Source organism: Oncorhynchus nerka, linkage group LG17 (assembly GCF_034236695.1).
Source record: "Oncorhynchus nerka isolate Pitt River linkage group LG17, Oner_Uvic_2.0, whole genome shotgun sequence".
Classification (NCBI taxonomy): domain Eukaryota; kingdom Metazoa; phylum Chordata; class Actinopteri; order Salmoniformes; family Salmonidae; genus Oncorhynchus; species Oncorhynchus nerka.
In genome coordinates, this window is record NC_088412.1 from 25,861,846 (window position 1) to 25,886,517 (window position 24,672).

The following is a 24,672-nucleotide window of genomic DNA, read 5'->3' on the forward strand; positions in this document are numbered from 1 at the left end:
TGAATGTCTAAAGAATCCATATGTTCTTCTGAATTATGAACACAGAAATACTGGACATTTTGAACTCTTATTATGGTGGCGATTTGACCAAATTACAATCATGGTCTTGAATTGGACTGTCATTTTTCTGACTTGGTCTCTTGTTCTTGACTCAGACTCGATTTGCTCCGGTCTTGGTCTTGAATGGTCTCGCTTTATGTGGTCTCGAACACAACCCTGGTAGGATGCTGTATGTAACATTTTAACATATTAAAACAAAAGAAGAGAAATAATGTGTGTCCAGCGTTTGCTGCTGTGCTTGCAGATGTGCATTATAAGCTGCGTCCCTAATCAACTTTTAAACTCCAAATAACAAAAACGTAGCTAGGCTGTTGTAACATTTAAACGGAAATTATATATATTTTTTGCATTACATGCATCGATCACCATTGCGGTTGAACGCAGCATTGCTGTATGGTGCACACAAAATGTATTGTAGTTGAGTAACCAGCCTAGGCTACTGCTCAAATATTGCTGTAATAGGCTATATGTTTTCCTTTACATTGCAGGTTTAGCTTTTTGGTTTAATTCATTGTCAAGCTTTAAAAACCAAAGCCAAACTGCAACATTTTAGTAGCCTAGCTAGGACTGTGGCATGTCTGTACACTTTCCCTCCGATGCGTGCTGTAAATGGGACACACGTAAGCAGCACAAATGACGTTGAATTCACCAATGCGAGCGCATCAGGCTGTAATTTCATTTAAGTAGATGACTCAACTGTTGATTCTTTTATACTCGCTTGTGTGTCCTTTAGTAGTAATTTATACCCACGCGTGAATCCTGTATCGTATAACTTTTTGACAACCTAGATGCCATTTTCTGTAGGCTGTAGCATGATGGCAGTGCTTGCTGTGACTTGAGTGCAGCGCATGGAGAGTGGTATGGAAGCGGGCCGAAATGAATTGACAACCCTAGTCATTGCGCTGGCCAGATTGAAATGTGTCACGGACCGGAATTGGCCCGCAGGCAGTGGCGATTTTAGCATTTCAATCTCGGTGGGGCAAACACAAAATATATTTTAAAAATTATACATGCCAGCAAAGCCACTACACAACACAACACTATGCGCTATAATGGTGACAAACAGTGCCCAAAAACTGTTAGGGCCTACATAAAGCTGTCCCTACAGCAAAGTCCCAACACCTTACCACTGCTACACCTGACTATCAATCGAGCCTTGTCTGGCAGCGAAACAGTTAATTCAGCCTCATTTACTGACTTTAAAAAAACATTGCTGATATGGCTGACTTGTTTAAACAAACGTGGGTTCTACTTACAATTGAGATAGACAAACTATGGCATAAGGGAACGATGAGCAGATAAGAGGCAAGCCGTAATTCTGATTAAGAGCGAGCATGGGCCGGTTTTACAGTATTCTCCCTGTACACCAAGTCAGAACTGTAGGATAAATAACAGGGGCATATAAGCAGACAATGAAAACTTGTACAATATTCAATGATTAACGTTACATTTCTCTATAACATTCTATAGGCTACATGTGCACCACCAAGTCAGAACAGTAGGCGAAATTAAGAGGGGAAACGGAACAAATTATTAGCAGGAGGCACATGGGCTACCAACAGCTTACTACACAACATACACTCAGTATTACTTTCTTAGCTACAGTATACATATCTCCCTGGCATGTTACATGATTTATGCAGCAGCATACAATACATTTTTCCACTCACCTTGTTGTGCTATTCTCTAATGTTTTGTGTCTAACATGATTTTGCACAAATTCGTCAAGACTCCAACTATGAGAAAGGGTGAAACATAAGTTAAATCAACTCTTGAATGCGATTGAATATAGCTACACTATATATACAAAAGTATGTAGACACCCTTTCAAATTTGTGGATTCGGCTATTTCAGCCACACCCGTTGCTGACAGGTGTATAAAATCGAGCACACAGCCATGCAATCTCCATATAAAAACATTGGCAGTAGAATGACCTTACTAAAGAATGACTTTCTACGTGGCACCGTCATAGGATGCCACCTTTCTGTTTGTCAAATTTCTATCCTGCTAGAGCTGTGAAGTGAAACTTTCCAGGAGCAACAACGGCTCAGCCGTGAAGTGGTAGGCCACACAAGCTCACAGAACGGGACCACCGAGTGTTGTAACGCGTAAAAAAATTGTCTGTCCTCGGTTGCAACACTCACTTCCAAATTCCCAAATGCCTCTGGAAGCAATGTCAGCAAAATAACCGTTTGTCGGGAGATTCATGAAATGGGTTTTCATGACCGAGCAGCCACATGGAGCCTAAGATCACCATGCGCAATGCAAAGTGTCGGCTGGAGTGGTGTAAAGTCCGCCGCCATTGGACTCTGGAGCAGTGGAAACGCATTCTCCGGGGTGAAGAGTCACGCTTTACCATCTGGCAGTCTGATGGACGAATCTGGGTTTGGCGGATGCCAGGAGAACGCTACCTGTCCAAATGCATAATGCCAACTGTAAACTTTGGTGAAGGAGGAATAATGGTCTGGGGCTGTTTTTCAAGGTTCAGTCTAAGCCCCTTAGTTCCAGTGAAGGGAAATGTTAAGGCTACAGCTACAATGACATTCTAGATGTTTCTGTACTTCCAACTGTGGCAACAGTTGAGGCCCTTTCCTGTTTCAGCATGACAATGCCCCCGCGCACAAAGCGAGGTCCATACAGAAATTGTTTTTAGAGATCGGTGTGGAAGAACTTGACTGGCCTGCACAGAGCCCTGACCTCAACCCCATCGAACACCTTTGGGATGAATTGGAACGCCAACTGCGAGCCAGGCCTAATCGCCCAATATCAGTACCCAACCTCACTCATGCTCTTGTGGCTGAATGGAAGCAAGTCCCTGCAACATCTAGTGGAAAGCCTTCCCAGAGGAGTGGACACTGTTATAGCAGCAAAGGAGGGGGATGTTTGACGTGCAGGTGTCCACATACTTTTTTGTGTGTGTTACGTGTTATATTTTAATGACATGATTTTTTCCCTCCAGATTATTATCAGTGACTTAAACAGCTGTATCAAGTTTTCCAGCGTAGGGAATACTGGTATCCTAGTATATAAAAAGAGCCATATACAAGTGTGCAGATGCCTAATGTCTGAGTATGCTTCAGGAATGTGTCATTCTCAAATGAATGTGTGCGGGAGGGTAAAAGTCCATCAGTGAATTTAGTTCTCTCTGTGGAGCTTTTGAACATTAAAAAACATTTTGCCTGGTTTCCCATCTGCAATCCAATTGCTCATTACTCAGTGGGAAATATCTGGCAACCGTAACATCATAGAAGCTTTCAATGTGGTCATCCCGTTCCCCACAAGCTAACTCCATTAGTGGTAATGTATTGCATTGACAATGTTTGCTGGTAGGCCTACTTCACCTATGTAACTTAATATGTTGAACTTGAGTACATTGATTACACATTTGTGAATTCTAAGTAGTTGAATGACAGTGATGATGTCACCAAACGAACACTCCTTGCAGCTCCACCTGTTAGTCTCCCTCCTCCACCCCCTCATCCCCCTCCCCTTTACTAAACTCCACATCCTGGGAACACAGATTAGGAGTTAGAGAGAGAGAGAGCAGAGACAGATTGTCCTAGAGGACATTGGTCATGAATTACCAAGCCCTTATGTCATGCTGTCTTTATAAATGCATTACACACTTATGACCCATGGTTCAAGTAAGGTGTTAAAGAGCATTATTACAGACACCTATTACTCAGCATGGGGTCCAGGAATAGTACCAGGGTTTCTCAAATTAAAGGAAAATTCTTCCTCAATTATCTTTTGGTATTTGTTTCATTGGACCATTGTTGACGGTCCCAAAATGATTTGCTTGTCAGCAATCAAGTTAAGATATCTGACATTCAAAATACAGAAATAATCCGGTATGATGTATTTAGTCAACAATGGACTAATGAAACAAATACCAAAGATAGGGTTAAAGGAAAACTCCACTCAAACTGACAGATTCTCCAGCCAGGGAATGCCCAGTCAATCAGTTCACCAGGGCCTAGGTTCTTTCTAAACTGTAGATGAATAAAGGTGAAATAAAACTAATAATGTTTGCCTAAACACAGAAATCCACCATGATTCATTTGAATGATGTTAATTTAGTTAATTGTGAAATTCTCTCATTTATGAGTCTGTTTCAAATGAAAGCTGCAAAGTCTATTATAGACTGCTGTGATTTAAGGCGTGGACCAGGCTTCTGCTGAGTCGCCTATAAGGGTGTTTTAGAGCAACCAAGTGGTTTTATGATATACTAACTACATATACACTGAGTGTACAAAACATTAAGAATACTTTCCTAATATTGAGTTGCACCCCGACCCACACACCTTTTGCCCTCAGAACAGCCTCAATTTGTCGGGCATGGGCTCTACAAGTTGTCAAAAGCATTCCATAGGGATGCTGGCCCATTGTTACAAATCCCTTTGGCCAGACAGTCTAGGGGGGATGGTAACGAGACCCGTAACATAACTCATGCAAAGTATAATAGTGAAAAGTAACAGTGAGAACGAAAAACCAGACAACTAAATTACCGTCAAACACTCCGGGTTTATTGTTAAACACACGGTAAAGGGGGGCAGGAAAAGGGGTGGAGTTGGACCCAAGGAAAGACACAAATATCCCAAAACACCCAAGCGAGACTAGCCTACTTCAATACAGCTAACTAATTAACAAAAAATACAGCGGGTGGTCCACCCAGTTCTAACTAGGGTAATTAGACAAAGTATTCCTACGGGTAATGTATGCCCATAGGCAACTTGTCTTGGTTCCCCCTTTTCCCACCATCAAACAAACAGTCAAACACCATAACAATACTCACAGGTGGGGACAAAGTGACATGTAGTTGCAAAAACAAAAGAGAGCTCAATCCAAAGAGATATATATATATATATATAGGGTGAGATATAGCGTGAAATTGAGCGAAAGAGACACAGAAAGATTGAAACACAGAGAAATCAAGCTCACGAGAAAACAACTGACAGGGATTTTAAACCAAGGGAAAGGGAATGTGATAGGGTAAGGGAAAAAGAGCAGGTGTCTTCTGATTGATGACTGATTGGTGACTGATTGGGGAATGATGATTGTCACCTGTGACGGGAGAAGGAGAGAAAAGAAACACAGGATACTTGTATCCGTAACACCCACGTTGACTCCAATGCTTACCACAGTTGGGTGAATGTCCTTTGGGTGGTGGACCAGTCCTGATACTCACGGGAAATTGTTGAGTGTGAAAAACCCAACCACTGTGATTATTATTTGAGCCTGCTGATGATCTGTTAACATTTGAACATATTGAAGAACGATCTAGCCTTGATGGCCATGTACTCTTATTATCTCCGCCGGCATAGCCAGAACTGGCTATAGCCAGAACATATATGGCACAGATACACAATCCATGTCTGAATGGATTGAATGGCACAGATACACAATCCATGAATGGCACAGATACACAATCCATGAATGGCACAGATACACAATCCATGAATGGCACAGATACACAATCCATGAATGGCACAGATACACAATCCATGAATGGCACACATACACAATCCATGAATGGCACAGATACACAATCCATGAATGGTACACATACACAATCCATGAATGGCACAGATACACAATCCATGAATGGCACACATACACAATCCATGAATGGTACACATACACAATCCATGAATGGCACAGATACACAATCCATGAATGGCACAGATACACAATCCATGAATGACACAGATACACAATCCATGAATGGCACAGATACACAATCCATGAATGACACAGATACACAATCCATGAATGGCACACATACACAATCCATGAATGGCACAGATACACAATCCATGAATGACACAGATACACAATCCATGAATGGTACACATACACAATCCATGAATGACACAGATACACAATCCATGAATGGTACACATACACAATCCATGAATGGCACAGATACACAATCCATGAATGGCACAGATACACAATCCATGAATGGCACAGATACACAATCCATGAATGACACATACACACAATCCATGAATGACACAGATACACAATCCATGAATGGCACAGATACACAATCCATGAATGGCACAGATACACAATCCATGAATGGCACAGATACACAATCCATGAATGACACATACACACAATCCATGAATGGCACAGATACACAATCCATGAATGGCACAGATACACAATCCATGAATGACACATACACACAATCCATGAATGACACATACACACAATCCATGAATGACACAGATACACAATCCATGAATGGCACACAATCCATGAATGGCACAGATACACAATCCATGAATGGCACAGATACACAATCCATGTCTCAATTGTCTCAAGGCTTAAAAGTCCTTCTTTAACCGTCTCCTCCCCTTCATCTACACTGATTGAAGTGGATTTAACAAGTGACATAAATAAGAGATCATAGCTTTAACCTGGATTCACCTGGTCAGTCTATGTCATGTAATATTTTGTTCTTAATGTTTTGTATATTTAGTATGTTTCTCCATGATGTATATAAACTAAATATATATGTGTAGGCTATCCATTTTTATGTTTGAGCACTTTGAATAGGCCTAGCCTATGTGCTGATGGCAGTATTAGCTAATGCTCCTGTTAAAATGTCTCAGTCTCTGTGTTGATGGGGGGACTTTCACCCAGTGAAAGCTATACTAGGCAGTATACTGTACTGTATATCTAACCCATCATAGGCTTTAATGTCTGTCTTCCATGCCGGCGATGTCCAGTAGCAGCTATCAGCCAAATGGAAGTGCATGACACAGACAGGTTCCCAGCCAAAGCTGAGTGATTGGTCTGCTTTAATTGGAACCACTAAGTGTCTGGTCACCTGTCCATTTCCTTAATCACGAAGCAATGACAAGATGTCTGGTTTATGGGTCGGTATGTAAGGAGCTAGAAGTTCTCATTCACCTTTCAGTGTGTAGATAGTCCCTCTATATACTGTATCTGCCACACACACACACACACACACACACACACACACACACACACACACACACACACACACACACACACACACACACACACACACACACACACACACACACACACACACACATTGACTTCTCATTCTCTGTGAGCACTGACACAGCACACCGAACACATATCATCCAACACACAGAATGTCTTCCCTAGAATTACTCGCCGAAAGCAATAAGACAGGAACAATAGCATGCATCTGTGATGAGTAATATTACACCTTGGGACATTAGCGAGAACTCTGGGTGTGTGTGTGTGTGTTTGTATGTGTGTGTGTATATACTACTGTAGCAGTTTCCCAGTTGCTGTCTCTCTTACATCTGTCAGAATGCCATCAGACTGACATCCCAACTGGACTCAGAACCCCCCCATCCCTCTACAATCATATTATACACACACACACACACACACACACACACACACACACACACACACACACACACACACACACACACACACACACACGAGAATACCTTTCACAGGTACATGCACACAATAAGAAAAGCTTTATTTTTTTTTTATCCCTTTCATAACATAAAAGACAAGATAATTTATTTTTACAATGTGTTTTCACCATCCCTTCTGTCTCTCCTTTTCTCTCTCTGTTTGTACAGACACGTTCCAGTCTCTGCTATCCTTCACTCTGAACCTGACCACTGGTCTGTTTGACAGTGCCTATGAGCCCCTCTCCCAGGACGGTCGCCCCCTGGTGGCAGACCTCTTCTCCGACCTCTCTCTCTTCCTGGGAGGAGACGGCAACACCTCCATGGAGCGCTCCGTGCACCGCTTCTACGACAACCTCTTCCCGCTGGTTTACCGGCGTCTTATCAACCCTGGGCTGGCCTCGGCCCCACCCTCCTCTGAGCACAGCGAGTGTCTGCGCATGACACGCCAGGATGTCAACCCATTTGGGTCCCACCCCCGTGTCCTGGCCGAGGGGCTGACCCGCGCTCTGAACGCAGGACGGGCACTGAGCCAGGCGCTGGTGATAGGGGCAGAGGTGCTGAACGCCACAGAGCGGGCGGGGCTGGCCAGGGAGTGTGGGCGGGCTCTGGTGAGGATGCAGTACTGCCCCCACTGCAGGGGCCTGACCCTGATCCGGCCGTGTGGAGGACTGTGTCTGAATGTGATGCGGGGCTGCTTGGTAGGGCTCTCGGAGCTGGACGGGCCCTGGAGGCGCTACGTGGCCCTGCTGCAGGAACTGACAGGGGCCCTGGCTGAAGGCCACAACCTGGAGCTGGCTCTGCAGGGCATCAGGAACCATGTCAATGACGCTATTCTGCACGCACAGCTGCACGGGCCACGTATCAGTGCCATCGTGAGTCAGTGTCTCACCCACCACTCATACTTCACCTGTCATAGGACTATACTAATATGATACACCTCTTAAGGCCCATGATGACACCACTTGGGCACATGACCATCCCTCACACCATTCATTTACATCACAGGACACATGCAACAAAACTAATATTGGTAGGTCTCATCTGTCATATAAAACCTGTTATCTTAGGTCTTTGGGTTCTCTATTAATGACACCCACAAAAGAACTCTCAAGACTCTTCTGTGCAGCTCTGTGGTTGGCTTCTGTGGCTGAGTGGCTGCCTGGTTGGGGGGCATGAGGCTGGCATGGACCTTCTCTCTTGGCTTTGGACTCAAGGGGCTGGGAGATGGGAGGCTGGCAGGTTTCTTGGTACTTGTAAAGCAGGGGACAAGAGAAGAGAGGAGGGAGAATTTGCTAAATTCCACCAAAGCTGAATGTATCACGGAGGGCCAAGCAAACAATACACTTTTTTACTTAGAATGACAGATAGGATATTATCTCTTTGCTCACACAAAAGAGAACCTGTGGAGTAGAAAGACATAGATACATATCTGATTCTAGCTGTTTTTCCTGAGCGATTTAGTTTAACGGGCTTGAATAGTAAGTTCTAGCTCCAATGATAGGTAGGATTATGGTAATGATGACAACTGTGAGCCTGATTAGATTGTGGTTATGAATATGATTATAATTGACTTTATGATAATGAGACATGAAAGATGACACTATATAACACATACCTGTCTATGTTGTACAGAGATGTTTGGGGGTCTGTGAGGGCCAGAGATGTTAGAGGGACTGGAGTGGCGGGTCTGTGGGGGCCAGAGATTATAGGGGGACAGGAGTGGGGGTCTGTGGGGCCAGAGATTTTAGGGGGACAGGAGTGGGGGTCTGTGGGGCCGGCATCCCTCCCCATCCCATCAGCACCCCTCTCTGTTACTGACATTGTCATTGTAGTAGTGTATTTACAGTCTGCCTGCCACCCCAGGATCAAGTGTTGCTCATTCGCTGGTTCAACATGGCTAGGATGGCTGGGTCTCAGGTTACCCCAAGGATCAAGTGTTGCTCATTCGCTGGTTCAACATGGCTAGGATGGCTGGGTCTCAGGTTACCCCCAGGATCAAGTGTTGCTCATTCGCTGGTTCAACATGGCTAGGATGGCTGGGTCTCAGGTTACCCCCAGGATCAAGTGTTGCTCATTCGCTGGTTCAACATGGCTGGGTCTCAGGTTACCCCCAGGATCAAGTGTTGCTCATTCGCTGGTTCAACATGGCTAGGATGGCTGGGTCTCAGGTTACCCCCAGGGCTGGCATTTGAGGTCTGGACCCAGAGATGGGAAGGGAAGGAGTAGGCAATGACGACTCATTCAGTCACCTTCACAAACCTCTTCCTTTTCAACTCCTCTTCCTCCCCCTCTTCCTCCTCCTCCTGCTCCTCCTCAACTGTTTTCCATCTCCACACAGAGGCATGTGTGCAGGTGTGTTTATAAGTGTTTATAATTTATGGGGATTATCTTTCTAGATGTCCTGCTGCATGTCTTTCCTGTGGAGATAAACCTCCTTCTACAGTAAGATGGAAGACAGCCAAGTATCGTATTACCTTATGCATGATGAAAGTACCAGACTACCAGATTGAAGAGATGTGGGCCTAGCTCTCTCTTTTCCTCTCTCCTCTCCTTGTCTTCCTCCAATGACATGGTTTGTTGGACCAGGTTTCCAGTTGGCATGGGGAGAATTGCCTCCTCAGCACATCCATACAAACAATCCATTAGCCTATCTAGTTAAGTGTATCTAGGTGCCTGACGCAGCAAGAGCTGCAGCAGGCCAGAGCAGACCCCTCCCACACACAGCCTGCCAATCACTCCCTCTCTGCCAAAATGCAACAAGGTGGAGAGGAGAGTATGTGTCCAAAACACTTAGCAAAGAGAGATACTGGAATGACGATAGACTTCAGAAAAGCACACCTAACACAGATAGTGACTAACATTCTTTCACATTTCAGCAATATTTTCAACTCTTGCACCAGGTATTGCTGTAGCGTTGCAATTACTAATTAATTAAGAATCTCTGAATCGTAATGAATACATCCAGTTGATTTAAGTGAAAATCCTCTGCAACACTTCAATAGCTAATTATTAGTGAGTTATAAAATATTTATCAATCCTTAGAATCCATACTGAAAGCTTTGGAGGAGCTAAGCCAGAGTTTGGCTGGGGCACGGGGTGGCAGGGGCTCTAAAGAGATCCTGATTGACGGGATGCAGGGGCGCTTTGGTGATGTCACTCAAGCTCCGGCAGTCTTTTGATGAGTTAGAGTTCACTTTATTAGCATGAGCATACTCTTTGTCCTGCAGAATTGTGGGTTTTAAACTGTGTGTTTGTTTTCTGGTCTGGCATTGAGTTGTTTTGAGGCTTCCTAAAGGATCTGCCAGCTATTCAGTGGGTTGCCTCTGGTTCTGTCCAGCCGTCTAGAGCCCCAGTGAATCCCCTCAGAAAGTGTCTGTAGGCGGACCACAGACTGCCCTCCAGAATGCAAATCCAACTCTGGACAAAGACTCCTCATGCTGACTGGACAACCCAGTCCCACAATGCTTTGAAACTCAGGGCCTGGGACAGAGTGATGAGAACATTTCTGTGGCTAATCTCTGAACAAATAAACTTCTATAGGAACACACACACACACCGAGGAGGCTGGTGGGAGGAGCTATAGAAGGACAGGCTGATTGTAATGACTGGAATGGAATCAATAGAACGGAGTCAAACATGTGGTTTACATATGTTTGATGTGTTTGATGCCGTTCCATTTTTTTCCATTCCAGCCATTACAATGAGCCTGACACACACACACACACACACACACACACACACACACACACACACACACACACACACACACACACACACACACACACACACACACACACACACACACACACACACACACACACACACACTTGAGTACGTCTTCCCTAAGGCTATCCGACAACAGTTACAATTAGGGGTGACAGGGCAAGCAGATTCCCTTGGTCTTTGGCTTCCCTCTTATAAAGAAGAGGACATTTCCCAGATGTATACAAACACATTCTCACAAGTGATACACATGAATACACACACATACCCTTAATGTCAGTGAGCTCGATTGCTGTCTACTCTCTGGGGAAGGCAGTATGTGTCTCTGTTGGTATCAGTGGTTCTGTCCCAGCTTTACGTTGGCCTACACCCTAACTCAGAGCTTAGGCAGAGCTTTCTGAAAACGTCCATATTTCACTGTTTCACAGCACCCTACTTACTTACCAGGGGCCAAATGAGCTAATTCCATTAGAGAGCCTTTAAAGCCTGTCCACAGCTGTGTGGGTGGGAGTGGTAAATGGGATCCATGTCACATCGGCCTATAACTCACTCCCAGCTACTCTACACAGAAGGCTGGATATGAGAGAGAGGGGGAGAGAATACACCATCTCAGCTTTTCTTTTTGGGCAGGCCACCGGTTGCTGACGTTTTTTAACATCAGCTCATATACTCTCTCTCTCTCTCTCTCTCTCTCTCTCTCTCTCTCTCTCTTCTCTCTCTCTCTCTCCCCCCCATTGCCCCCGCCAGCGTCCGGACAATAAGTCATAAGGAAAGGGAAGGAAAGAGAAATGCAACACCATAGCAAACCCTGCATATCCACTGGCCCCTGGTGATATCAGTTGTCTAGCGACTGGATCATTCTTCTCTGTGCAGTATCATAGTTCTGTGTTCGTTCTGGTTTTAGGCAAGAATAATCACCATTGTGTCACTGATGATTTCCACAGCATGAGCCCTGCACATCTGCAACATATTCTTATCATTGTGTTCTCACATACTGTAGAGTGACTCTGTTAGGGATGTAATGGGCACCCTCTTTTTTCACACACTGTCTAATTTCCTTCTCTACCCACCCTTCACCCCCCCCCCCTCTCTCCACCCCTCTCTCCTATCCCTCTCTCTTAGGTTGATAAAGTATGTGGGCCTCTCACAGACACTCCGTCAGTGACAAGCATACGTTCCACCCTGAAGGTCATGACCTCTGTGAGTACCTCCCCGACCTCGATGGTGATGACGTCCTCCCCAGCTGAGGTCACACGGGACCACTTGTCGCATACCAGGAGGTGAGAGAGAGGGGCGGCCATAGTGTCTGGTCCACTGCCTTAGAGTGGTTGGTGTTGTAGCTGGTTGGCATGCTGTGTTCCACTCTGTCCCCCAAAATGTATTCGCGCATTGCAGTATGAGTTACTTATAAGCACACTTTGCCACATATATTTTTTGTCAAACAAGCTTTCTCTATCATTATGTTTTTTTACATGTTGAAGTTCTGTTTTCCCTCTCCTTCGCATTGACTTGTGTTTGCTTTGCATTGGATCCCTGCTATTCCTACACCATCTCTCTCATCCTCTCTCCTCCTCTCCCTGACCATGATCACATCCTGCCAGGTCCTTTCCTCTGAAACCATCCAGGAATAATAAGCCTAGAAGTCTAGAAAAGATCTCAAGGTAAGCATGAAGCCCAGCATCTCCCCCTCGCTCGTTAATGTGGCCGTCTGACATGGAGTACAGGGGTTTGCCACCAGCGACACATTATGTCACCTTAATAAATATATACACGGTGCCTTCAGAAAGTATTCACACCCCTTGATTTTCTCCACATTTTGTTGCGTTACAACCTGAATTCAAAAATTGATTCAATTGACATTTTGTGTCACTGATCTACACACAATACCCCATAATGTCAAAGTGGAATTATGTATTTAAGACATTTGTACAAATTAAAAATGAAAAGCTGAAATGTCAATCAGTATTCAACTCTTTTTGTTATGGCCTAAAATAAGTTCAGGAGTAAAAATGTGCTTAACAACTCACATAATAAGTTGCATGCACTCACTCTGTATTCAATAATAGTATTATTTCATGACTAGCTCATCTCTGTACCCCACACATACAATTATCTGTAAGCTCCCTCAATCGAGCAGTAAATTTCAAGCACAGATTCAAACACAAAGATGAATGAGGTTTTCCAGTGGTTCACAAAGGGCACCTATTGGTAGATGGGTATAAAAACAACAGACATTGAATATCCCTTTGAGCATGGTGAAGTTATTAATTACACTTTGGATGGTGTATCAATACCCCCAGTCACTACAAAGATATAGGCACCCTTCCTACAGTGCATTTGGAAAGTATTCAGACCCCTTGACTTTTTCCACATTCTGTTACGTTACAGACTTGTTCTAAAATTGACTAAATTGTTTTTTTCTACACACAATATCCCATAATGACAAGGCAAAAATTGTTTTGTTTTTTACATTTTAGCAAATTTATTACAAATACAAAACGGAAATATCACATTTACTTAAGTATTCAGACCCTTTATTCAGTACTTTGTTGAAGCACCTTTGGCAGCGATTACATCCTTGAGTCTTCTTGGGGAGTTTCTCCCATTCTTCACTGCAGATCCTCTCAAGCTCTGTCAGGTTGGATGGGGAGCGTCGCTGCACAGCTATTTTCAGGTCTCTCCAGAGATGTTCATTCGGTCCGGCTCTGGCTGAGCCACTCAAGGACATTCAGAGACTTGTCCCGAAGCCACTCCTGCGTTGTCTTGGCTGTGTGCTTAGGGTCATTGTCCTGTTGGAAAGTGAACCTTCGCCACAGTCTGAGGTGCTGAGTGCTCTTGAGCAGGTTTTCATCAAGGATCTCCCTGGGGCCTCCTGGGTGGCACAGTGGTCTAGGGCACTGCATTGCAGTGCTAGCTGTGACACCAGAGATTCTGGGTTCAAGCACAGGCTCTGTCGCAGCTGGCCGTGACCGGGAGGCCCATGGGGCGGTGCACAATTGGCCCAGTGTCATCCGGGTTAGGGAGGGTTTGGCCGGCAGGGATATCCTTGTCTCATCGCGCACTAGCGACTCCTGTGGCAGGCCGGGCGCAGTGCATGCTGACCAGGTCGCCAGGTGTACAGTGTTTCCTCCAACACATTGGTGCGGCTGGCTTCCGGGTTGAAAAAAAAAGTATCTCTCTGTACTTTGTTCTGTTCATCTTTCCCTTGATCCTGACTAGTCTCCCATTCCTTCCCGCTGAAAAATCACCCCACAGCATGATGTTGATAGCATCATGCTGTGGGGATGTTTTTCAGCAGCAAGGCCTCAATATTGGTTTCATCAGACCAGAGAATCTTGTTTCTCATGGTCTGTGAATCTTTTAGGTGCCTTTTGACAAACTCCAAGCGGGCTGTCATGTGCCTTTTTAGTGAGGAGTAGTTTCCGTCTGGCCACCAATCAAAGGCTTGATTGGTGGAGTCTCTGCAATGGTTGTCCTTCTGGTAGGTTCTTCCATCTCCACAGAGGAACTCTATAGCTCTGTCAGAGTGACCATCAGGACCATCCGTGACCAAGGCCCTTCTCCCCCGATTGCTCAGTTTGACCGGGCAACCAGCTCTAGGAAGAGTCTTTGTGGGTCCAAACTTCTTCCATTTAAGAGTGATGGATGCCACTGTGTTCTTGGGGACCTTCAATGCTGCAGAATTTTTTTGGTATCCTTCCCCAGATCTGTGCCTCAACACACACCTGTCTCGGAGCTCTACGGGTAATTCCTTCGGCCTCATGGCTTGGTTTTTGCTCTGACACGCATTGTCAACTGTGGAACCTTATACAGTGGGGCAAAAAAGTATTTAGTCAGCCACCAATTGTGCAAGTTCTCCCACTTAAAAATATGAGAGAGGCCTGTAATTTTCATCATATGACAGACAAAATGAGGGGAAAAAATCCAGAAAATCGCATTGTAGGATTTTTAATGAATTTATTTTTAAATTATGGTGGAAAATAAGTATTTGGTCACCTACAAACAAGCAAGATTTCTGGCTCTCACAGACCTGTAACTTCCTCTTTAAGAGGCTCTTCTGTCCTCCACTCGTTACCTGTATTAATGGCACCTGTTTGAACTTGTTATCAGTATAAAAAACACTTGTCCACAACCTCAAACAGTCACACTCCAAACTCCACTATGGCCAAGACCAAAGAGCTGTCAAAGAACACCAGAAACAACATTGTAGACCTGCACCAGGCTGGGAAGACTGAACCTGCAATAGGTAAGCAGCTTGGTTTGAAGAAATCAACTGTGGGAGCAATTATTAGGAAATGGAAGACATTCAAGACCACTGATAATCTCCCTCGATCTGGGGCTCCACGCAAGATCTCACCCCGCGGGGTCAAAATGATCACAAGAACAGTGAGCAAAAATCCCAGAACCACACGACGGGACCTAGTGAATGACCTGCAGAGAGCTGGGACCAAAGTAACAAAGCCTACCATCAGTAACACACTACGCCGCCAGGGACTCAAATCCTGCAGTGCCAGACGTGTCCCCCTGCTTAAGCCAGTACATGTCCAGGCCCGTCTGAAGTTTGCTAGAGAGCATTTGGATGATCCAGAAGAAGATTGGGAGAATGTCATATGGTCAGATGAAACCAAAATAGAACTTTTTGGTAAAAAATCAACTCGTCGTGTTTGGTGGACAAAGAATGCTGAGTTGCATCCAAAGAACACCATACCTACTGTGAAGCATGGGGGTGGATACATCATGCTTTGGGGCTGTTTTTCTGCAAAGGGACCAGGACGACTGATCCGTGTAAAGGAAAGAATGAATGGGGCCATGTATCGTGAGATTTTGAGTGAATACCTCCTTCCATCGGCAAGGGCATTGAAGATGAAACGTGGCTATGTCTTTCAGCATGACAATGATCCCAAACACACCGCCCGGGCAACGAAGGAGTGGCTTTGTAAGAAGCATTTCAAGGTCCTGGAGTGGCCTAGCCAGTCTCCAGATCTCAACCCCATAGAAAATCGTTGGAGGGAGTTGAAAGTCCGTGTTGCCCAGCAACAGCCCCAAAACATCACTGCTCTAGAGGAGATCTGCATGGAGGAATGGGCCAAAATACCAGCAACACTGTGTGAAAACCTTGTGAAGACTTACAGAAAACATTTGACCTCTGTCATTGCCAACAAAGGGTATATAACAACATATTGAGATAAACTTTTGTTATTGACCAAATACTTATTTTCCACCATAATTTGCAAAAACATTCATTACATTTTTTTTCTAATTTTGTCTGTCATAGTTGAAGTGTACCTATGATGAAAATTACAGGCCTCTCTCATCTTTTTAAGTGGGAGAACTTGCACAATTGGTGGCTGACTAAATACTTTTTTGCCCCACTGTATAGACAAGTAATGTCTAATCAATTGATTTTACCATAGGTGGACTCCAATCATGTTTTTGAAACATCTCGAGGATGATCAATGAAAACAGGATGCACCTGAGCTGAATTTCAAGTCTCATAGCAAAGGGTCTGAATTCTTATGTAAATAAGGTATTTCTGTTTTTTGGGGGTTTTCGCTTCGTCATTATGGGTTATTGTGTGTAGATTGCAGCACTCTATCAATCAGGCCTTTATGGTAGAGTGGCCAGACAGAAGCCACTCCTCAGTAAAAGGCACTTGACAGCCCGCTTGGAGTTTTCCAAAAGTCACATAAAGGACTCTCAGACCATGAGAAACAAGATTCTCTGGATTGATGAAACCAAGATTGAACTCTTTGACCTGAATGCCAAGCCTCACGACTGGAGGAAACCTGCCATCATTCCTACAGTGAAGCATGGTGGTGGCAGCATCATGCTGTGGCGTCACTCCCCCCTCCAACCTGACAGAGCTTGAGAGGATCTGCAGAGAAGAATGGGATAAACTCCCCAAATACAGGTGTGCCAAGCTTGTAGCGTCATACCCAAGAAGACCCGAGGCTGTAATCGCTGCCAAAGGTGCTTCAACAAAGTACTGAGCAAAGAGTCTGAATTTGTATGTAAATGTGTTATTTCAGTTGTTTATTATTATAAATGTGCAAAAAATTCGATAAACCTGTTTTTGCTTTGTCATTATGGGGTATTGTGTGTAGATTGAGAGGGGGGAATTATTTAATCAATTTTAAAATAAGGTTGTAACTGAGGATGTATCAGCAGCATTGTAGTTACTCCACAATACTAACATAAATGACAGACTGAAAGATGGAAGCCTATACAGAATAAAAATATGTCGAAACATGCATCCTGTTTGCATTAAAGTAATGTAATACTGCAAAAAAATGTAGCAAATCAATAAACTTTTTGTTCTGAACACAAAGCGTTATATTTGTGGCAAATCCAACACATCGCTGAGACCACTTCATATTTTAAAGCGTGGTGATGGCTGCATCATGTTATGGGTATGCTTGTCATCGGCAAGGACGTTTTTTAGGATAAAAATAAACGGAATAGAGCTAAGCACAGGCAAAATCCTTGGGAAAACTTGGTTCAGTCTGCTTCCAACATTCACTGGCAGACAAACAAACTTTTCAGCCGGACAATTACCTAAAACATAAGGCCAAATATGCACTGGAGTTGCTTTTCAAGATGACGTTGAATATTCCTGAGTGACCTAGTTACAGTTTTGACTTAAATCGGCTTTAAAATCTATGCCAAGACTTGGAAATAGCTGTCTAGAAATGATCAACAACGAGCTTGAAGAATTTTTTGAAGATAATGGGCAAATATTGTACAATCCAGGTGTGCAAAGCTCTTAGAGACTTATCCAGAAAAACTCAAAGCTGTAATTTCTGCCAAAGGTGATTCTAACATGTATTAACTAATGAAGTTATATTAGTGTTTCATTTTCCATCTCTTTAAAAAAAAACTTTGACATTACATAGTATTTTGTGTAGATCGTTGACAAACAAAATTACAATGAAATCAATTTTAATCCCACTTTGTAACACAACAAAATGTGGAAAAAGTCAAGGGGTGTGAATACTGTCTGAAGGGCACCTCAATGAATATACATTCGATTCTATGATATTGTGGTTATGATCAGCACCCCCCACCCTCTCTCGTTATTCCCTCTCCCTTCTCTGTCTCCCTTTTCCTCGCTCTCTCCTCTACCTCAGAGAGTTTATGGGCTATATCCAACGCTACAGGTCCTTCTTCTCTGCGTTGCCAGAGATGCTTTGTGAGAGTGAGATGGTGGTGGATGACTTCACCTGCTGGAGCGGGGAGGATGTGGTGGAGAGGTAGGAATGGACCCTTTCTATTGGTCTACATCTGTGTCTGTCACACTTAATTAAAACATTTTAAATTAATTATATTGTGTCATTGACTGTACTTTTGTTTATGTGTAACTCTTTGTTGTTTTTGTTGCACTGCTTTGCGTTATCTTGGCCAGGTCGCAGTTGTAAATGAGAACTTGTTCTCAACTGGCCTACCTGGTTAAATAAAGGTGAAATAAAAAATAAATAAATAAGGGGCGTAGCCTTTCTGTTACGTTCTCTATACAGGTCTTGTTGCCCATTAAAAGAGAGAGGTTCTTCTGAATCTTTAACACATGATGTCAATACACATTAAGGCAAGTCACATGACTCTTTTCTATCCCATTAAGAGAAATTCAAGTAATTGATGCTAACATAAAAACACATTCAACCAGGTTAAAAACAAATCAGATATCCTGGTCAAGCCCTTATTGACATCTGAGGGCATGGATTCTGGTTTTGAGGACCTAGAAGAGTCCACGAATGTCTGGTGTAAGAGGTTTCAAACCAGCGAGGGTGCATGGGGATAATGAGTTTAACCAGGGGGCCTATAGACATTTGGATGCCATGGATATTGAGAGCATGTCCCTAGACCTTTGGAGTATAGTGTGTTCATTTATAAAATTCTAGAGGTCATTCTCATTAAAAATACATTGGAAACTTTGGAGAAGCCCCTTCCTAAAAACACACATGTAGAAACAAGCATTCAAACACACACACACACACACACACACACACACCACACACACACACACACACACACACACACATATTCTGCCACTCTGTCCTATAATAACGTTGGTCATCATGGTTACTGTTGAGTCGGATAAAAAGCCCATACAGCATGGACCACAGTGTAAACTGTTTTGTGTACTTATCTGACCTCCCATTCTGACCAGCTCTCCTTGAATGTTTTGGGCTGCCCCCCCTCTGGCCCTGGTGCAGAACAGCTTCCCCTCCTCTGTTGTGGAGTAGGCAGAGAGACCCCATTCACCTAGGACTCCTGGGCTGGAACTGTGCTCCCCCACTATCACATTTAGGCCTCTGTTTTGTCCCCCTTTCAGCCAATTCAACTGGGGTTTTTTCTATTCTTGTTGAATTCACTGGCCATGAAGGGGTGTTGGAGCCAGCGGAGAGTGTTTTTTTGAATCGCTTTGGGCTGGGAGTGCTGGTGGGGGTTGGTGTGGTCTCCCCTAAAGAACCACAGAAACCATGTTTTGTATAATACCAATAGCATTCAATCCACTCCAGTTATTGTGTGTGCTAATTTGTTTGTTTAGTGGTTGTCTATAACTAATACTGTATCAACACACATTGGCCCTCCCACCGGATGTCGATTAAGGCAACCCCCTGCACCTCTCTGATTCAGAGGGGTTGGTTTAAATGTGGTAGACACATTTCAGTTGAATGCATTCAGTTCAACTGTCTAGGTATCCCCTTTCCTTTCCTTCCCTATGGGAGGCCAGCTCCCCTCAGCCCACTCTAAGCTCCTCTCTATCCTGGTACCCCAATGGTGGAACCAGCTTCCCCCTGAGGTTTGGACAGGAAAGTCCCTGCCCATCTTCCAAAAGCACCTGAAACTCTACCTCTTTAAAGAGTATCTTAAATAATCCACCTCCTCACCTCAACCCCCCAAAAAGAAATAAATAAAAACAAATACAACTCCTGAATCATCACTTGTACTTGACCCCCCCCCACCTTTGCTGATAACTACTTTATTGAGGAAAAGTGTACTTACTATGCCTGTGATGTGTGGTTGTCATATCTAGCTATCTTAAGATGAATGCACTAACTGTAAGTCACTGGATAAATAATTAAAATGTAAATAGTAGGCTTGGGCTCGATTCAGTTAAAATTCCAGTCAATTCAGGAAGTAAACCGAAATTCCAATTCTCTTGTTGGTTTGTTGTGGGCTAGGGAGAGACGGAGGGGGTTCACTGGGGCTCCTGTGGGCCCTCGGTGTGGCACTATTGAAGGCCCCAGGCCTGGTGGCCATTCAGGCTTTGTGAACCTTGCAGAAGAGCAGAGGGGGGCCTCCTCCTCCCCTCCTAATGTACCTGCTGCCCCCCCCCTCCCCACCAGGGACCACTGTGAGAAGGGTCTGTTCTCTGGCCCTCTGGGGCAGCCTGGAGCCTGGGGCTGGAGCCCAGCCAAGCGCTGTGGAATAGGAGGGCACAGAGACACTGGGGCACAGCCACTCTGCTGACCTCTTTACAGTTTCAATTCACTGAACCCCCCCGTGCACCCCCGTGCACCACACCACTCCTGTTTGACCAAATTCACTTACTGACAAATGCCTTCGCTTGTGTGGTTGCTTATGTGTTACCAGAAAAAGAAAAGTCTCTTTGCTGTGTTATCTGTCCTGAAACAGTTCTGACATTGTCTCTGTATTTTATTTATATATTTTTACATTTTCTATTGAACCTTTATTTAACTGGGCAAGTCAGTTAAGAACAAATTCTTATTTACAATGACGGCCTACCCCGGACAACGCTGGGCCAATTGTGCGCCACACTATGGGACTCCCATTCACGGCCAGATGTGATACAGCCTGAATTCAAACCAGGGACTGTGGTGACGCCTCTTGCACTGAGATGCAGTGTCTTAGACGGCTGCGCCACTCAGGAGCCCCATTAGGTGTTCTTATAGATTGGTTTAACCCTCTCATGGTATGTAGGCAGGCATCATATATCACTTAACCAGAGTTCTCTGCATCTAAGAGTCAAAACAATAATTGCAAGGCTTTAAATTCAAGCATCACATGAGTTTGGATAGGTGCCTTGAATAACCTCTTCTCATACTGTACTAATGCGGTCTCTGCTACCCACCCCACATTATGGGGAAACACTGCCACCTAGAGGATGTATCTAAATCAAATCAAATTTTATTGGTCACATACACGTGTTTAGCAGATGTTGTTGCAGGTGTAGCGAAATGCTTGTGCTTCTAGTTCCGACAGTGCAGCAATATCTAACAAGTAATATCTAACAATTTCACAAATACCTAATACACACAAATCTAAGTAAAGGAATGGAATTTAGAATATATAAATATTTGGAAAAGCAACGTCAGAGGGGCATAGACTAAGATACAGTAGATAGTATAGAATACAGTATATACATATGAGATGAGTAATGCAAGATATGTAAATATTATTAAAGTGGCCAATAATGTCAAGTCTGTATATGTAGGCAGCAGACTATCTGTGCTAGTGATGGCTATTTAACAGTGATGGCCTTGAGATAGAAGCTGTTTTTCAAACTCTCGGTCCCAGCTTTGATGCACCTGTACTGACCTCGCCTTCTGGATGATAACGGGGTGAACAGGCAGTGGCTCGGGTGGTTGTTGTCCTTGATTATCTTTTTGGCCTTCCTGTGACATTGGGTGCTGTAGGTGTCCTGGAGGGCAGGTAGTTTTTCCAAGATGGCGAGCAGTACAGACATTGTTTGACGTTCTCCCATGTAAATTTTGTATTTTTCGTCATTTTTGTAAAGATTTCAATATATTTTCAATCTCTTTTTCCATTTTTAAATTAAATATACCTTCCGGCAACCCGCCTCACCCAATGTGATAAGGATCTGCTTTTTTTAGGATCTGCCAGAACCTCCATCAGAAACTTGCCATCAGAAGTTAACCAGCTAATTAGCTACTAGCTATTTAGTAATTGTTAGCCACTGCTAGTGGCCTTTACCTTTAGCACAGACACCAGACGCTGGATAATACTTGCCAGCCTGCCAGTCTGCACAGCGCGTTATCAACCCTGAGCATATTGGACTGTTTTTCTCCACTACAACACCGGATTCCTGCCATAAGCCCTGGACTATTGCTCCTGATCATCGCAGCTAGCTAGCTGCCACCGAGTGGCCCAGCCCCAAAGCTAGCCTTGATGCCATGTCCCGGCCTGCTCAGTGGACCCTATGATCACTCGGCTACACAGCTGATGCCTCCCGGACTCTTCACTAACACGACTAGAATCCACTACACCACTGCATTCTTGCTGTAAGTTCTGGACCTTTGCATCGGATCATCGCTGCTAGCTAGCTGTTATCGAGTGGCTATAGTGGCTAACGCCATTGTCCCGAAGCTAGCACCAGTTATCCGCGAGCCATGCTCATCTCCCGGCTAGCAAACAAAATTACTTCATTTACAATACCTATTTTGACAGCTGGCCTGGACCCTTTGTCGACACGGAGCCCCGCCGTTCCATCACGACTGGTCTGCCGACGTAATTCCATCCGTTGTGCCCTCAACCGGCCTTTGCCGGACGTCAGAGCAGACACTTCTACTAGCTCCTGCCTGGTAACTTTCTTTCAATGCCGTGTCTCCCGCTTGCTAGCGTAGTAACGACTACCTTGCGGCTTCCCTGTTTCATCTATTGCTGTTCACTGGACCCTATGATCATTGGCTACATAGCTGATGCCTGCTGGACTGTTCATTAATCACGGTACTCCAGTTTGTTTATTTTGTTTATCTGACGGCCCCAGCCTCGAACTCAGGCCCTGTGTGTAGTTAACTGACCCTCTCTGCCCATTCATCACCATTTTAGCTGTTGTTGTTGTCTTAGCTAATTCACTGTTGTTGTCTTACCCATTGTTGTCTTAGCTAGCTCTCCCAATCAGCACCCGTGATTGCTTTATGCCTAACTTTATGTCTCTCTCTAATGTCAATATGCCTTGTATACTGTTGTTTAGGATAGTTATCATTGTTTTATTTCACTGCGGAGCCCCTAGTCCCACTCAACATAAGCATTTCTCTACGGCTGGCCATGCTTTCCTCCTGGCTACCCCAACCCCGGCCAACAGCTCCTCACCCACCACAGCTACTTTCCCAAGCCTCCCCTGCTTCTCCTTCACCTAAATCCAGATAGCAGATGTTCTGAAAGAGCTGCAAAACCTGGACCCATACACATCAGCTGGGCTAGACAATCTGGACCCTGTCTTTCTAAAATGATCCGCTGCCATTGTTGCAACCCCTATTACCAGTCTGTTCAAACTCTCTTTCGTATCGTTCGAGATCCCTAAAGATTGGAAAGCTGCCGCGGTCATCCCCCTCTTCAAAGGGGGTGACACTCTAGACCCAAACTGTTACAGACCTATATCCATCCTGCCCTGCCTTTCTAAAGTCTTCGAAAGCCAAGTTAACAAACAGATCACTGACCATTTCGAATCCCACTGTACCTTCTCCCGCTGTGCAGTACGGTTTCCGAGCTGGTCACGGGTGCACCTCAGCCACGCTCAAGGTACTAAACGATATCATAACCGCCATCGATAAAAGACAGTACTGTGCAGCCGTCTTCATCGACCTGGCCAAGGCTTTTGACTGTCAATCACCACATTCTTATCGCCAGACTCAACAGCCTTGGTTTCTCAAATAACTGCCTCGCCTGGTTCACCAACTACTTCTCAGACAGAGTTCAGTGTGTCAAATCGGAGGGCCTGTTGTCCGGACCTCTGGCATCCTCTATGGGGGTACCACAGCGTTCAATTCTCGGACAGACTATTTTCTCTGTATATATCAACAATGTCGCTTTTGCTGCGGGTGATTCACTGATCCACCTCTACGCAGACGACACCATTCTGTATACATCTGGCCCTTCTTTGGACACTGTGTTAACAAACCTCCAAACGAGCTTCAATGCCATACAGCACTCCTTCCGTTGCCGTCAACTGCTCTTAAACGCTAGTAAAACTAAATGCTTGCTGTTCAACCGATCGCTGCCCGTACCCGCCTGCCCGACTAACAGCACTAATCTGGACGGTTCTCACATAGAATCTGTGGACATCTACAAATACCTAGGTGTCTGGCTAGACTGTAAACTCTCCTTCCAGACTCATTATACATCTCCAATCCAAAATTAAATCTATAATCGGCTTCCTATTTCGTAACAATGCCTCCTTCACTCACATTGCCAAACATACCCTCGTAAAACTGACTATCCTACCGATCCTCGACTTGGGCAATGTCATTTACAAAATAGCCTCTTTGTCACTAAAGCCCCATATAACACCCACCACTGCAACCTGTATGCTCTCGTTGGCAGACCCTCGCTACATATTCGTCGCAAGACCCACTGGCTCCAGGTAATCTACAAGTCTTTGCTAGTTAAAGCTCCACCTTATCTCAGCTCACTGGTCACCATAACAACACCCACCTGTATCACTCGCTCCAGCAGGTATATCTCACT

At 44.5% G+C, this 24,672-nt stretch overlaps 1 protein-coding gene across 1 annotated transcript in view; it reads left to right on the forward strand.

Moving 5' to 3' along the window:
- Positions 1-2,298: 2,298 nt before the first annotated feature.
- The window catches only part of LOC115144981 (glypican-5-like), a 110,769-nt gene continuing 88,395 nt past the window's right edge, over positions 2,299-24,672 (forward strand). The window contains exons 1-5 of the mRNA XM_065002792.1: positions 2,299-2,398; positions 7,669-8,372; positions 12,346-12,503; positions 12,825-12,884; positions 18,351-18,473. Of these exons, the coding sequence (XP_064858864.1) occupies positions 2,299-2,398; positions 7,669-8,372; positions 12,346-12,503; positions 12,825-12,884; positions 18,351-18,473 (1,145 nt within the window). The remainder of the gene's footprint in view (positions 2,399-7,668; positions 8,373-12,345; positions 12,504-12,824; positions 12,885-18,350; positions 18,474-24,672) is intronic.